Here is a 17,091-nt window from a genome sequence, read left to right as displayed (position 1 = left end):
GATCTTGTCTCTCCTTCTTTTAGTAGGGGGGTGACAAAAAAGTTTCTGCTCCGGGTACCACCCGACCACTGCCTGAAGTGTTATATGTGGTAGATTGTGGGGTGCAGAACAAAGCTGCTTAACGGACGCCATCAAAAGATGTATGGGAGGTCATTAAGGGGTTAAGATGTTTTCTGTTTACAGTATTTGCAATTGTCTCCCATATAAGACTAAAATGAGATTACAGAGATAAAGAAGAAAAGGTAGTTTTTTTTGTTGAAGTGGGGGAGGAGTCATTTCACAAGTTATTATTGCATCATCAGTGGAAGGTGTTTGAAAAGGAAGAGCAAAATTAGAGAATATGAAAAGGATTAAATACAGCAAACGAGTGTTTATTAATGTATTAGCCAATATATTTTCCAGCCAAGGATTATTAAGATCAAAACCTGACACCATAAAGGAATCCTATAAAATCTTCCATCCTGTAAACTTTTCTTGTTTCAGGATCCTTTACAACTGTTAGAGGAACAATTTCAGCAGTAGAAGACACAGAATGGCTGGAGTCAGGACGACTTTATGGGCACTTATGCCACCACTGGTGCAGGTAAATGTAACTCTCATTATTGATTCTTCACCGTAATAGAACAGGCTGTCATGATCACAGAAGGACTTTGTTGCGCACCCTCGCAAGGCTGATGAGGCTTTTGAGCCTGATCCTGCAAAGATACACAAAGATGTCATATACCACAATATGAGGCCTCATAAATGAAGCTTGTACAACATACACTGGCCTTATAGACCCTAACAACCAATCAAAATACAGCTTGTTCATAAATTATCCTGGAAATAAAAGTTTGGCTGTGATTGGCCAGTTTATTTCTGATAAATGGTTTTCATAAATGAGGTTTATTTTTAGTATTTATTTTTTACCTCGCTTAAACACCCAATAAGCTATAAAATGTTTGCATGTGAAAACTGAAAACCTGTTTCTTCAATTGGCCATACTAGTAACAGCAAATACTTTTACTGGCCCCCAAATAGGCAGTCGAGGACTATGTAGTTCATTAGTTTAGTGTTAGTCACAGCGGCAGAAAAAGTCCTAAAGAATTATACCAAATCACCGAAAAGAACTAAAAATTAAGTTTTCTTGAATAAATTATTAAAATATCATGGCATGTACACTAATTTAACAATTACTCTAGAATCATGTGTAGATCCCTAAGAGTAGGTCAGGGACGCGCCAGGTGATTAAAACAGTGAGCCAATATTTACTCACCTGGTGCCTGACGGGGAAATCAGCCTGATAAACCCCGTCGGCACCGATGTCCAGGAAGACTTTGCACAGGTTCTTTTAATCCCACATCCGCAGCATGACGGAGAGCAGCAAAAGAGTACACAGCAAGCAAGCACCTGTCCGGTGCTTGATAGACGGCAATAGTAAAAGAAAAAAGCTGCTTTTGCGCTCGTCGGGACAAAAGATGAAAAGTGTAAATATAATTAAATTTATTTACATAAATACGAGCGACGCGTTTCGGCAAGTACAATCGCCTTTTTCAAGCTCAAAAATAAACATACATACAAGTATTACAAAGCAGGTCTTTAAATAGTCTATTCACATGCTTCCATATGCTTTCAAAGCAGCAATCAAGGTTGCTCCCAAGGGCAAGGTAGGAGGTGTGGGAAACACCCCTCCCGTCCCACAATTACGTCACTGGTAGTAACAATTAGAACTACATCACATGGAACGCTCTGAGCGTTCCATATATTCATTAATAAAACTTTATTTAAAAGCGACCGAGAACACGGTACGGTCAAAATCAAATTTAAATGCATCTAGCCACACTTAATTATAGTGTATTAATGTTGCTATAAACGAAATAGTATTTAAAAAACATTCTCATTGTGCATCAATATTCTCATTACTTATAGAATAAAATTTATAATGTGTGTATATATATATATATAAAAATATATTAATATACCATCAATAATCATAATAAATTAATAATTTATGTAAAGACCCTACGGAAACAAGTTACAACAACACAATATGCAATAATGATTAATTAATAATAAATAAATAATTAATAAATTGATAAAAGAAAAATAAATGTGCTAAATTTTTTCTAAATTTTTTCTAAAAGTTCATTCAGTCCAAAGGGGGTTAGTGTATTGAGGCGGTGTATCCAAAACATTTCTTTTTTTCTCAATACAGTAATAGATTTTACTTCAATCCTTTCTAACGCTGTGACTCTCATTAAAGACAAGTCCCCATTATGGACATCATAAAAAAGTTTGGATAGGCTATGTACCCTTAGATTATTTTTTATGTTTCGTCTATGGTTACTGATTAGAGATGAGCGAACGTACTCGTTTCGAGTACTTACGCACCCGAGTACCGCCATTTTCGAGTACTTCAGTACTCGGGTGAAAAGATTCGGGGGGCGCCGGGGGTCGGAGAGAGGCGTGGCGGTGCGGGGGGTAGCAGCGGGGAACAGGGGGGAGCCCTCTCTCTCTCCCTCTCCCCCCCACTCCCCACTGCTACCCCCCGTGCCGCCACGGCGCCCCCCGAATTTTTTCGCCCGAGTACGGAAGTACTCGGAAATCGCGGTATTCGGGCGAAAAAGGGGCGTGGCCGAGCACGTTCGCTCATCTCTATTACTGATCCGTTTTTTTAAACTATTTATGGTTCTACCTATGTATTTGAGCTCACAAGGACACTCTACTAAATAAATAATTTGTGTAGAACTACATGTAAGGTGTTCAGAAATGGGTATTTTTATTTTATTGTGATCTATATGAGTTTTATTGTGTGAGATAACTGAGCAACATTTACATTTATTACGCATACATTTGTAATTTCCCGATTTTTCAGAATCTATAGCTATTAATTTTTTCCTTTTCCTCTCAGGGTCAGACGGTGCTATTAAATTTTGTATCGATGTATTTTTTTTGAATATTAACAAAGGGTTTTTTTTCAAGTTGGTCCGTTAAAAAAGGGTCATTCAAAACTATTGGCCAGTGTTTTTTAAAAATATTCCTAATTGCCGCATGATCACTATTGTATCGGGTGATAAAAGGTGGATTTTTAAAAATGGTCCTATTTTGTGTTTTACTTATCCTTTCTACTCTATCCGTTTTTTTTATTATCTAATTTATTGTATGCATCCTCTATTATTTGTACTGGGTAGTTTTTTTCTTTAAAACGATTTTTTAAAACTAAAGCTTGCTCCTCATAATCAGAATCCAATGTACAATTTTGTCTAATCCGCTGTAGTTGTCCATAAGGTATATTCTGTTTCCATTTTTTAGCATGACAACTTCTAAAATCTAAGTACGAGTTTTTATCAACTTTTTTAAAATTTGCTTTTGTAATAATTTTACTATTCTCATGCCTTAAAAATATTACATCATCATAACTAACAGTACTAGTAAATTTCAAATTTAAATTATTTTGATTAAGATTATTGATAAAATTATTAAGATTATCTAAAGACCCATCCCATATAATTAAAATGTCATCTATAAATCTTTTAAAAAATATAATATTAGGATCTAAAAAACGCATTTGTTCGAAATTACCCATATAAAGATTTGCTATGGCCGGCGCGACTTTTGAGCCCATCGCTGTTCCAAGCGTTTGCAAATAAAATGTTTTTTTATATAAAAAATAATTATTTTTTAATATAAATTGAACCGCTTTTAATAAAAACGTTTTTTGATTGGGTGGCATAAGGGGGTCACTATCTAAAAAATTTTTTATAGCCAAAAGACCCAATTTGTGTGGAATATTTGAATATAGTGACTCAACGTCAAGAGTACAAAAAATATAGCTTTCTTTCCACGTAAAGTCACTGATCAACTCTAATAGATGGCTCGTATCCCGCAAATAAGCAGGGAGCGATAAAACATATTTTTGCAGAAGTCTGTCAGCATATTCTGCAAGTCGACTAGTGATCGAGTTCACACCGGCTATAATAATGTGGAGATCCCTATTCCTATTATATCATCAGGGACCACAGTTTCTGATATCACACAAGAGAGATAGATGTTCCAAACCACCTCTACAGTCTCAATTGGTACTATACTTCGAGACTGAAAAAAAAAATAAAAAAATATAAACCAGTAAAGTCCGTAACTTTTTGGTATATTACTGGCCTCCACTCAAAAACCAGATATGTGTGTGGGGCCAGATAACAGATCAGTGCTACAAGCAAGTAGTAGGAAGAGCTTAGTCACTTCCTAAACTGGTAAAGATCATACAGCATCAAGATTTGGAGGTATGATGCTCCTCTAACTTGGTATTGAAGTGCTGTAATGATCTACTAAAGTGATTGCTGTCTTAGACAGTATCCAACATAGGGACGTGTCAATATCTCAAACTCTTTAGCATCAATCACGGGCAATGAGAAAAAGTTTTCCTATAATAAGGATTTTTCACAATCGGACACTCATAGTCGGAGTGTGTAAATGAACTGTGCTCGACGCGTTTCCCCACAAGAAAAATTGTGGTTCATCAGGAGCTCAGATGAATTCGACAGGCATTCGTATAGCACTGTTTGTAGTAATGAATTAACCAAAGATGTTTAAGATGAAGTCAGATAATACAAGTGGTGCAGTGACTTAGAGACAATCTGTGTGATTGCTCAGTATGTCAGATGCATAGAAGCAAAATTGCATGTTAGGCACCAACTAAAGAGATACAGGTATACTCCCAGCATTAGTATGCAGAGTATGGTCTCTCTGCTCAATCTTAGCTAATGGGGGTTTGTAAGTAGGAAGTCTGAGAGATATTGGCTCAGTATATTATGGAAACTGCAGCCAGAGTATATGCTCCCTGAGTAACAGAGAGCTATAAAGCTGTAAATCTGGATGCAGCATCAGCTTGGCAGTTTCAATAATAGCCCAGGCTCATCAAGGACTGTCTCATCTTGATGATATAACAAAAATCAGATGAGGATGTTAGGTATATAGAAAATGGTCACCATATAAGTGTGGCCACCTCTATAACCAGACTAAACTTCAGACCTAGGCTGAAAATATAGACTTAGTTTCAAGTAGTGTAAAGAGCCTTCCTGCATGCTACCAGGTATAGAGTAGCAGCAGGTTTCTCTGATCTACTCCTTCCTACAGAGGATAGTTGTTATGCCCATGCATCAAACTGTCACAAAGCACCAAAGATAAATAAATAAATAAATAAAGAGGTAAAGCCTGTGGCTCTGATGGTGAGCCACAGGGGTAATGCAAGAGTGTATGTGTCAGCCTCTTATATACTGATTACTGGACCGCCTTGATGGGAGGAGAGTAATAAGTGAGCCAATCAGCGGCTCTTAAAAATAAAGGGGACCCGACTATGCAAATATCCATGCTGCAGCTCTAATTAAAGTGTTTTGGATGTGAATCCAAAGTTGTAACATGCTTATCAGCATGTTACCGGCAAGGGGGTTAAGTAAAGCAGTGCATAGCGGTGTCTGATCGCTCACCGCTATGCCAGATTATTCAAAAATGATGTTAGTAGCTCCTACCAGCATAGGAGGCTACTGCACATGCGTGTGACATCATCACATGGTCACATGATCGCAAGAATGGTCACATGACCGCCAGGAAGGTCCTGGTGGTAAAAGATGGAATGCAAGCCCTATATGGATCAGAGGGCAACCACAGCGACCAGAGCCAGGATTCAAAACATTTAAAGCTGCTAAATAAAGGTGTATTTGCAATGTTTGTACTTTCCTTTATGTATTATAATTTGTAAAGGACAAATATGGATGGTACCCATTATGAAGATGTTCTTTCAGGTAAGTATGCAAATCCAGTAATATATAATGGTACTCAAATGCAGAATAAGTATAATGCCACACCAATACATGTTTAGATGCTCTGATATCGAATATGTACACCATAATAGGATGTACAGGCTGAAAGAGAACATGGAACGGTCTATTCGGAGGAGAACATATTAATAGATCTTTATCCGGGGAAAAGGCACAAATACTGACAATTAATCCAGGAAACAATTAAAGCATAAACTTTCATTGAGGCCGAGTGGATTCAGACTGTTCATACGAAATATCCATGCCGCTTCTTTTTGTAACAGCCGCTGGTCCACATTTCCCCTTCTCCCATGTGTGCGTAACAATTCTATGCCTTGGAATTTTAGCGTATTTGCATCACCCCCCCCCTGACATCCTCTACTCTGTCTCTTCCCCCAATCCCTCACCCGGACCATAGAGACTACATAGGAACGAACTCGAACATGTTAACTATATCTGAGACGGACCTAATTCCCATTGAAGACAAGTTGCAAGTTGTCAACTTGTCTGATTATAATCTTACACCACAGGAGCTGGGCCTGTTGGAGAGGGGGCTGTCCTTCGTCCCCACGACCCGGTTTGACCCGTTCGTGTGGACGAAGGACATCTCCCTCTTCACCCGCAAATTAAGATGGAAAAAATTTTTTGCCATCAAAGATAAAGAACGACTCAGAGAAATGGGCCTAGATTTGGCTGATCTTCAGGGCCTTCAGATTCTACAGGATCTCGAGAATGAGAATATGAGAATTGAAGGCATGGGTCCTTTTACGGACCTTAAACCTTCCAGTAGAAACAACCCCCCGGCACTACATAGTCCGGAAATAGACATCTTCGAGAGATTGGTAAAAAATGATCTTAAAACTTTGAAAACCTTTTTAGGTCCACGTTCTAATCTGACACAAGGGGAAACTAAGGCACTTAAAAATCTCGAAAAAAATCCTGCGATTATTGTAAAGCCAGCTGATAAGGGCGGCAATATTGTGATTCTTAATAGATCACAATATATTGACATGTGCCGCCGACTTTTGAATGATCCCTCCACCTATGGTACTCTCTCATGTGATCCAACAAACTCCTTTTTGGTCCTACTGCGTGACCTTTTACAACGGGAATTGGCTGCCGGAAATATTGATACCAATGAATACCGTTTCATGTACCCTCCAACTCCAACCATCGCTACGTTTTACGCACTGCCAAAGGTGCATAAGGGTACTAACCCTATTAAGGGACGTCCTATAGTATCGGGGGTAAATAATCTCACCCAGAATGTTAGCATTTACATTGATAAGATCTTGCGCCCATACGTTCTATCATTGAGATCGTATGTTAGAGATACGATGGACGTCCTGCGTATTCTTGATGGTATTACAATCGATTCCGATGTCATCCTAGCATCATTAGACATTGAAGCACTGTATAGCTCCATCCCTCATGACGGCGGTCTGACAGCAGTGTCTTCCTTTCTCCAACAAAGGGGTGCACATTACAATAGCCATAACCAGTGTGTCGTTGACCTACTCGAATTCATCTTGAAGCACAATTATTTTGTGTTTGACTCCGAGTACTTCCACCAGCTCAGGGGTACAGCGATGGGGACGCCATGTTCCTCATCTTATGCTAATCTGTACCTGGGCTGGTGGGAGGAAAGGGTCATTTATAATAATCCACTCTGGTCCGACAACATCATCCTCTGGTTACGCTATATAGACGACATCCTCGTTCTATGGAAGGGGACTCCCTCATCTTTGGAGACCTTCATTGATGCACTAAATGTGAACACCTTAAATCTACGTGTCACTAGTGACATCCACCCGACATCATTACCCTTCCTAGATCTTCGGATCTCTAAGAACGAGGATGGTACCATCTCGTCAACTTTGCACCGGAAGCAGACTGCTACCAACAGTCTATTGGGCTGGCAGAGTTACCATCCTACACCCTTGAAACGCGGTATTCCTAAGGGCCAGTTCCTTCGTCTTCGTCGTAATTGTTCGGACGAAGCTTCCTTCTTCCAAGAAAGCAAAAAACTGATGAAACGTTTTACAACAAGGGGGTACCCTGAGGAAGTAGTCATGAAAGCCTATCAATATGCATCTCAACAGCCTCGTACTACATTACTAACACCACGAGTACGGGCCATTGAACATTCTCCACGAGTGATAGGCACCTTTGATACAGCTTCGGGGCAGATACGAGAGATTTTATCTCATTATTGGGACATTCTCAAAAATGATCCGGATATTAGAGATTACATACCTACGAAACCATGCATTACTTACAGACGAGGCCATAATTTAAAAGATCATCTCGTCAAAAGCCATTTACATCCTGACGAATCCAGACTGACTTGGTTAGGTCAAAACAGACCAGTAGGCACTTTTCCGTGCCATACCTGTGCCGCCTGCCCCTTCATTCTAAAAGCTAATTCTTTCACGTGTGCTGTTTCCAACCGGACTTTCCAGTGCCAAGATTTTATTAACTGTAAAACTCGTAATATCATTTACATGGCCACCTGCCCCTGCCCAAAAAACTACATAGGGAAGACGATACAGCAGTTCCGGCGCAGGATACTTGGCCACATAGGAAACATAGAAAGACGAGAATCTACACCTTTAGCGGACCACATTTGGTCAACGCATAGTGGTGATGCAAATACGCTAAAATTCCAAGGCATAGAATTGTTACGCACACATGGGAGAAGGGGAAATGTGGACCAGCGGCTGTTACAAAAAGAAGCGGCATGGATATTTCGTATGAACAGTCTGAATCCACTCGGCCTCAATGAAAGTTTATGCTTTAATTGTTTCCTGGATTAATTGTCAGTATTTGTGCCTTTTCCCCGGATAAAGATCTATTAATATGTTCTCCTCCGAATAGACCGTTCCATGTTCTCTTTCAGCCTGTACATCCTATTATGGTGTACATATTCGATATCAGAGCATCTAAACATGTATTGGTGTGGCATTATACTTATTCTGCATTTGAGTACCATTATATATTACTGGATTTGCATACTTACCTGAAAGAACATCTTCATAATGGGTACCATCCATATTTGTCCTTTACAAATTATAATACATAAAGGAAAGTACAAACATTGCAAATACACCTTTATTTAGCAGCTTTAAATGTTTTGAATCCTGGCTCTGGTCGCTGTGGTTGCCCTCTGATCCATATAGGGCTTGCATTCCATCTTTTACCACCAGGACCTTCCTGGCGGTCATGTGACCATTCTTGCGATCATGTGACCATGTGATGATGTCACACGCATGTGCAGTAGCCTCCTATGCTGGTAGGAGCTACTAACATCATTTTTGAATAATCTGGCATAGCGGTGAGCGATCAGACACCGCTATGCACTGCTTTACTTAACCCCCTTGCCGGTAACATGCTGATAAGCATGTTACAACTTTGGATTCACATCCAAAACACTTTAATTAGAGCTGCAGCATGGATATTTGCATAGTCGGGTCCCCTTTATTTTTAAGAGCCGCTGATTGGCTCACTTATTACTCTCCTCCCATCAAGGCGGTCCAGTAATCAGTATATAAGAGGCTGACACATACACTCTTGCATTACCCCTGTGGCTCACCATCAGAGCCACAGGCTTTACCTCTTTATTTATTTATTTATTTATTTATCTTTGGTGCTTTGTGACAGTTTGATGCATGGGCATAACAACTATCCTCTGTAGGAAGGAGTAGATCAGAGAAACCTGCTGCTACTCTATACCTGGTAGCATGCAGGAAGGCTCTTTACACTACTTGAAACTAAGTCTATATTTTCAGCCTAGGTCTGAAGTTTAGTCTGGTTATAGAGGTGGCCACACTTATATAGTGACCATTTTCTATATACCTAACATCCTCATCTGATTTTTGTTATATCATCAAGATGAGACAGTCCTTGATGAGCCTGGGCTATTATTGAAACTGCCAAGCTGATGCTGCATCCAGATTTACAGCTTTATAGCTCTCTGTTACTCAGGGAGCATATACTCTGGCTGCAGTTTCCATAATATACTGAGCCAATATCTCTCAGACTTCCTACTTACAAACCCCCATTAGCTAAGATTGAGCAGAGAGACCATACTCTGCATACTAATGCTGGGAGTATACCTGTATCTCTTTAGTTGGTGCCTAACATGCAGTTTTGCTTCTATGCATCTGACATACTGAGCAATCACACAGATTGTCTCTAAGTCACTGCACCACTTGGATTATCTGACTTCATCTTAAACATCTTTGGTTAATTCATTACTACTAACAGTGCTATACGAATGCCTGTCGAATTCATCTGAGCTCCTGATGAACCACAATTTTTCTTGTGGGGAAACGCGTCGAGCACAGTTCATTTACACACTCCGACTATGAGTGTCCGATTGTGAAAAATCCTTATTATAGGAAAACTTTTTCTCATTGCCCGTGATTGATGCTAAAGAGTTTGAGATATTGACACGTCCCTATGTTGGATACTGTCTAAGACAGCAATCACTTTAGTAGATCATTACAGCACTTCAATACCAAGTTAGAGGAGCATCATACCTCCAAATCTTGATGCTGTATGATCTTTACCAGTTTAGGAAGTGACTAAGCTCTTCCTACTACTTGCTTGTAGCACTGATCTGTTATCTGGCCCCACACACATCTGGTTTTTGAGTGGAGGCCAGTAATATACCAAAAAGTTACGGACTTTACTGGTTTATATTTTTTTGTTTGTGTGTTAGCCCATTTATGTCTTTTAATATATCCCTAATAAAGCATCTATATTTTAGTCTGTTACTGTGAAAAGGGCTTAGCTTTAGTTCTATAGACTTTTTCCGTCCCTGTGATTAGTTGAAAAAAAAAATAGTTATATCGTAGAATAACTTTTTGTAATACGCAGAAAAGTGGCGTAACCACCTACTCAGCGCAGACACACCGTTATGATGTTGCGCACTGTGTATATATCAGTAGTGCAGAATTAGCTATTCCACTGTTTGCTGCAAGATTTACTCAGCTGACAAACTGTAGCTTGTCCTCTTATATCAGCCTCTGGGCAAGTGCAAAATCTTTCTATGTGCTATATTAAAATGCCTATTGTCATGCAAGGCTATACAGATGACTATCTATGATACAGAAGCAAGGAATAAGGCCTGGATTTAAATGGCTACGTAGGGATCCTTTATATTTACTTGATTCACGTCTACATAAATATTTATTGTTACTCAAATTTGCATTTTACTTTATTTCTTAAGTAACAAATAGAGATGAGCGAACGTGCTCGGCCACGCCCCTTTTTCGCCCGAATACCACGATTTCCGAGTACTTCCGTACTCGGGCGAAAAAATTCGGGGGGCGCCGTGGCGGCACGGGGGGTAGCAGTGGGGAGTGGGGGGGGGGAGGGAGAGAGAGAGGGCTCCCCCCTGTTCCCCGCTGCTACCCCCGCACCGCCACGCCTCTCCCCGCCCCCGGCGCCCCCCGAATCTTTTCACCCGAGTACTGAAGTACTCGAAAATGGCGGTACTCGGGTGCGTAAGTACTCGAAACGAGTACGTTCGCTCATCGTTACTAACAAAGTGTCAGTAGTTCATAAATGGTATTAGTACTAATAGATCAGTCACTTGTAGTTTGATTGAACATACGGAAATATTTACAAGTTCGGGCTCCCAGACACTTGCGTTTGCGTTTTTTGTCAACGCAATTGTCAAAGGGACTTTCTAATGTTAAAAACGCAACGCAACGCACCAAAAACGCAAGTTGCACTGCGCTGTGTTTTTAACCCTTTCCAATCCAATTAGTATCTTGGTTTTTCTAGGGGGCTTACTCTTTTTTTATCATTATACAACAGCGCTATATGCTGGCTAAAGCCAGTACTGCATGAGGTGACATGTTGGATAGGCTCCAACAACAGAGAGGCTGGCAATATACAGTAAGAGAACCTTGACGGACATCTTTCAACATCGGGACTGTACAGCCTTAAATTATAATGTCTTCAGACATCAGACAGTGGATTGGAAAGGGTTAACATTAGAAAGTCCCATTGACAGTCACGTTGACAAAAAACGCAAACACAAGTGTGTGGGAGCCCTTATTCTACGATACCGCTATTTTTTTCCAGTCTCGAAGTATAGTACCAATTGAGACTGTAGAGGTGAAACATCTAACTCTCATGTGATATCAGAAACTGTGGTCCCTAATGATATAATAGGAATAGGGGATCTACACATGATTATAGAGTAATTGTTAAATTACTGTACACTAATTTGAATATTTTTTTTCAATAAAACTTAATTTTTAGTTCTTTTCAGTGTCTAGTTAGGTGTTGGTAAGATCTCTGTGTAGAGATCCTTTCAATCTTAGTCAAAGGTTGCCTATAAAGTGAAGTACAACAATAAAATAGTTATTGAAACCTGTTTGTTCTATTTCCTGGAGAAGACACATATTCTCATCCGCTGTACATTGGACAGTATCTGAAGTGTAACACCAGGTAGGTTGGTCAGCAGTGCAGGATGGGCAGATCACTCCATTGGGGTTATGGCTTTTTGTTGGAACTAGAAGAGAACAGGAGAAAGAAATAAGAAGATGACTTGTCTTTATCTATATATATGAAATTGAATGTATGCGTGTCTGTCTATGTGTCTGTCTGTCTGCGTGTCTGTCTGTGTGTCTGTCCTTTATGCGCTACTACACCATTCATCCGATCGCCATGAAACTTTGGGAAGTTGTTGAGTACACTCCTGGGAAGATTATAGGCATAGTACAAATATCCTACGATAAATGGCGGGCGTGCGAGCGTCGTCGACAGTTATGCCCCCCCCCCCCCCACGTAGATCGATCGATTTCCATCACTGCCACTAATTTTCTCACTTCCCAATGTCGTAGAAACATGAAATTTGGCACGAGCATTGATTATGTCATAAATAGGAAAAGCTAATGGGTCCCAACTCGATTTTTTCAATTCTATGCGCCAAGGAATTAGCGTCCAAATTTTACGTACGGAATCGAATTCTCTCGCTTCCCAATGTAATAGAAACGTGAAATTTGGCACGAGCATTAACTATGTCATAAATAGGAAAAGCTAATGGGTCCCAACTTGATTATTCAGTTCTATGCGCAAAAGAATTAACATCCAAATTTTATGTACGGATTGTAATTTTCTCACTTTCCGGTGTCATAGAAACGTGAAATTTGGCACAAGCATTGATTATGTCATAAATAGGAAAAGCTAATGGGTCCCAACTCGATTATTCAATTCTATGCGCAAAAGAGTTAGCGTCTAAATTTTGCATACGGAATGTAATTTTCTCACATAGAAACTTGAAATTTGGCACGGGCATTGATTATGTCACAAAAAAGAAACGCTAATGGGTCCCAACTCGATTATTCAATTCTATGCGCCAAAGAATTAGCGTCCAAATTTTACGTACAAAATAGAATTCTCTCGCTTCCCAATGTAATAGAAACTCGAAATTTGGCACGCGCATTGATTATGTCATAAATAGGAAACGTTAATGGGTCCCAACTCGATTATTCAATTGTAGGCGCAAAGGAATTGGCGTCCAAATTTTACGTACGGAATCTAATTTTCTCGCTTCCCAATGTCATAGAAGCTTGAAATTTGACACGGGCATTGAATATGTCATAAATAGGAAAAGTTAATGGGAAGTTGCTGAGTACACTCCTGGGAAGATTACTGGCATAGTACAACTATCCTACGATAGGTGGGGTGCGTGCGAGCATCGTCGACAGTTATGCCCCCCTGACAAAGATCGTTTGATTTCCATCTCAAGCACAAAAGCAAAAGGCATTACGAGCAACGGGATGCGTGTTCAACTACAAAATGATGCATCCGCCGAACGTTTCACAAGACAATTGCTGGATATTGAGAATGCTGAGGTAAAACGAACGCTGCGCTGTGATTGATTGCTATATATTATACCGCTGAGGTAAAATGAACGCTGCGCTGTGATTGGTTGCTATATATTATACCGCTGAGGTAAAATGAACGCTGCGCTGTGATTGGTTGCTATATATTATACCGCTGAGGTAAAATGAAAGCTGTGCTGTGATTGGTTGCTATATATTATACTGCTGACGTAACATGAAAGCTCTGCTGTGATTGGTTGCTATATATTATACCGCTGAGGTAAAATGAATGCTGCGCTGTAATTGGTTGCTATTTTTTATATTGCTGAGGCAGAATAAAAGTTGCGCTGTGATTGGTTGTTATTTCTCTTACTGCTGAGGTATCATGAAAGCTGCGCTGTGATTGGGTGTTATATGTTATACAGCTGAGGTAACATGTAAGCTGCGATTGGTTGTTATATATTATACCACTGAGGTAACATGAAAGGTGCGCTGTGATTGGTTGTTATCTAGATATATAAAAACGAATGAATCTATGTCTGTCTGTCTTCGCAGCAACGCGCGATGGGTAAGCTAGTATATATATATAAAATTGAATGTATGCGTGTGTGTGTGTCTGTCTGTCTGTCTGTCTGCGTGCGTGTCTGTTTGTCCTTTATGCGTTACTACACCATTCATCCGATCGCCATGAAACTTTGGGAAGTTGTTGAGTACACTCCTAAGAAGATTATAGGCATAGTACATATATGCTACGATAAATGGCGTGCGTGCGTCGTCGACAGTTTCGACCCCCCCACGTAGATCGTTCTATTTCCATCATTGCCACTAATTCTCTCACTTCCCGATGTTGTAGAAACATGAAATTCGGCTCGAGCATTGATTATGTCATAAATAGGAAAAGCTAATGGGTCCCAACTCGATTATTTAATTCTAAGCGCCAAAGAATTAGCGTCCAAATTTTACGCTAATAGAAACGTGAAATTTGGCACGAGCATTGATTATGTAATAAGTAGGAAAAAGCTAATGGGTCCCAACTCCATTATTCAATTCTATGCACAAAAGAATGAGCGTCCAAATTTTACGTGCGGAATGTAATTTTCTCACTTTCCGTTGTCATAGAAACGTGAAATTTGGCACAAGCATTGATTATGTTATAAATAGGAAAAGTTAATGGGAAGTTGTTGAGTACACTCCTGGGAAGATTATAGGCATAGTACAACTATCCTACGATAGGTGGGGTGCGTGTGAGCGTCGTCGACAGTTATGCCCCCCCCAGACAAAGATCGTTTGATTTCCATCTCAAGCACAAAAGCAAAAGGCATTACAAGTAGAGATGAGTGAGCACCAAAATGCTCGGGTGCTCGTTACTCGGGACGAATTTATCGCGATGCTCGAGGGTTCGTTTCGAGTAACGAACCCCATTGAAGTCAATGGGCGACAGGAGCATTTTTGTATTTCGCCGATGCTCGCTAAGGTTTTCATGTGTGAAAATCTAGGCAATTCAAGAAAGTGATGGGAACGACACAGAAACGGATAGGGCAGGCGAGGGGCTACATGTTGGGCTGCATCTCAAGTTCACAGGTCCCACTATTAAAGGGGTTGTCCCGCGCCGAAACAGGTTTTTTTTTTTTTTTCAAACCCCCCCCCCCCCCCCCCCCCGTTCGGCGCGAGACAACCCCGATGCAGGGACCTAAAGAAAGCTTACTGGAGCCCTTACCTTATTCCCCGCGCTCCGGTGACTTCTATACTTACCGGTGAAGATGGCCGCCGGGATCCTCTTCCTCCGTGGACCGCAGCTCTTCTGTGCGGTCCATTGCCGATTCCAGCCTCCTGATTGGCTGGAATCGGCACGTGACGGGGCGGAGCTACACGGAGCCGGCATCCTGCACGAGAGGCTCCATAGTAGAAAGCAGAAGACCCGGACTGCGCAAGCGCGGCTAATTTGGCCATCAGAGGCCGAAAATTAGTCGGCACCATGGAGACGAGGACGCTAGCAACGGAGCAGGTAAGTATAAAACTTTTTATAACTTCTGTATGGCTCATAATTAATGCACAATGTATATTACAAAGTGCATTAATATGGCCATACAGAAGTGTATAGACCCACTTGCTGCCGCGGGACGACCCCTTTAAGCCACAATACCGGCAAGAGTGGGGCCCCCCCCCAACAACTTTTACTTCTGAAAAGCCCTCATTAGCATGGCATACCTTAGCTAAGCACCACACTAGCTACAACAAAGCACAATCACTGCCTGCATGACACTCCGCTGCCACTTCTCCTGGGTTACATGCTGCCCAACCCCCCTCCCCCCTGCACGACACAGTGTCCACAGCGCACACCAAACTGTCCCTGCGCAGCCTTCAGCTGCCCTCATGCCACACCACCCTCATGTCTATTTATAAGTGCGTCTGCCATGAGGAGGAACTGCAGGCACACACTGCAGAGGGTTGGCACGGCTAGGCAGCGACCCTCTTTAAAAGTGGTGGGGCAATAGCCCACAATGCTGTACAGAAGCAATGAGAAATTCAATCCTGTGCCACCTCCATCAGGAGCTGCACACGTGGGCATAGCAATGGGGAACCTATGTGCCACACACTATTCATTCTGTCAAGGTGTCTGTATGCCCCAGTCAGACTGGTAATATGTACCTTAACAGTAACCGCGTTGGTGGTAATGTGGTGGTGACTGCGGACCTAGTAGCGTGGTTGTATTTTATTGGTTTTTGGAATGTGGCCAGGATTAAGTGGGCCGTGGCGGGGGATGTTTTTGAGGCACTACGTGTCCTCTCCACGTGTCCGTGGTTATATGCACCTTAACAGTAACCGCGTTGGTGGTAATGTGGTGGTGACTGCGGACCTAGTAGCGCGGTTGTAATTTGTTGGTTTTCGGAATGTGGCCAGGATTAAGTGGGCCGTGGCGGTGGATGTTTTTGAGGCACTACGTGTCCTCTCCATGTGTCCGTGGTTATATGCACCTTAACAGTAACCGCGTTGGTGGTAATGTGGTGGTGACTGCGGACCTAGTAGCACGGTTGTATTTTGTTGGTTTTCGGAATGTGGCCAGGATTAAGTGGGCCGTGGCGGGGGGATGGTGGGGGGGCTCTCTTGTTGTGTCGGTAAAGGTGAAATTCTTGGACTGCCACCAGACGAACCAATGCAAAGGCATTTGCCAAGAATGTTTTCATTGTTGGAGGAGGAGGGGGATGTTTTTGAGGCACTACGTGTCCTCTCCACGTGTCCGTGGTTATATGCACCTTAACAGTAACTGCGTTGGTGGGAAATGGCCTCGCCGCCATCATGTCTTTGGGAAGCCTCTGTTTCCACACCCCAGAGACATACCATTAGCAGCGGTATAGGCAGAGCCCAGAATTCGTAATATTTCAGCCGTAGCATTAGGACAGGCTCCACTAACATATCACTAGCAGCATTATAGGGGGAGCACAGTATTAGTTCCA

At 41.4% G+C, this 17,091-nt stretch overlaps 1 protein-coding gene across 1 annotated transcript in view; it reads right to left on the bottom strand.

The window, feature by feature from the left end:
* Positions 1 to 424: 424 nt before the first annotated feature.
* Positions 425 to 17,091, bottom strand: part of LOC136572034 (phospholipase A2 inhibitor and Ly6/PLAUR domain-containing protein-like) — a 54,205-nt gene continuing 37,538 nt past the window's right edge. Inside the window, exons 4-5 of the mRNA XM_066572653.1 lie at positions 12,181 to 12,321; positions 425 to 695 (exon numbers count right to left, since the gene is read on the bottom strand). Coding sequence (XP_066428750.1) covers positions 499 to 695; positions 12,181 to 12,321 — 338 coding nt within the window. The 3' untranslated portion in view covers positions 425 to 498. The remainder of the gene's footprint in view (positions 696 to 12,180; positions 12,322 to 17,091) is intronic.

This window comes from Eleutherodactylus coqui, chromosome 6, assembly GCF_035609145.1.
Source record: "Eleutherodactylus coqui strain aEleCoq1 chromosome 6, aEleCoq1.hap1, whole genome shotgun sequence".
NCBI classification, from domain to species: domain Eukaryota; kingdom Metazoa; phylum Chordata; class Amphibia; order Anura; family Eleutherodactylidae; genus Eleutherodactylus; species Eleutherodactylus coqui.
This window is presented reverse-complemented; position numbering and strand designations above follow the sequence as displayed.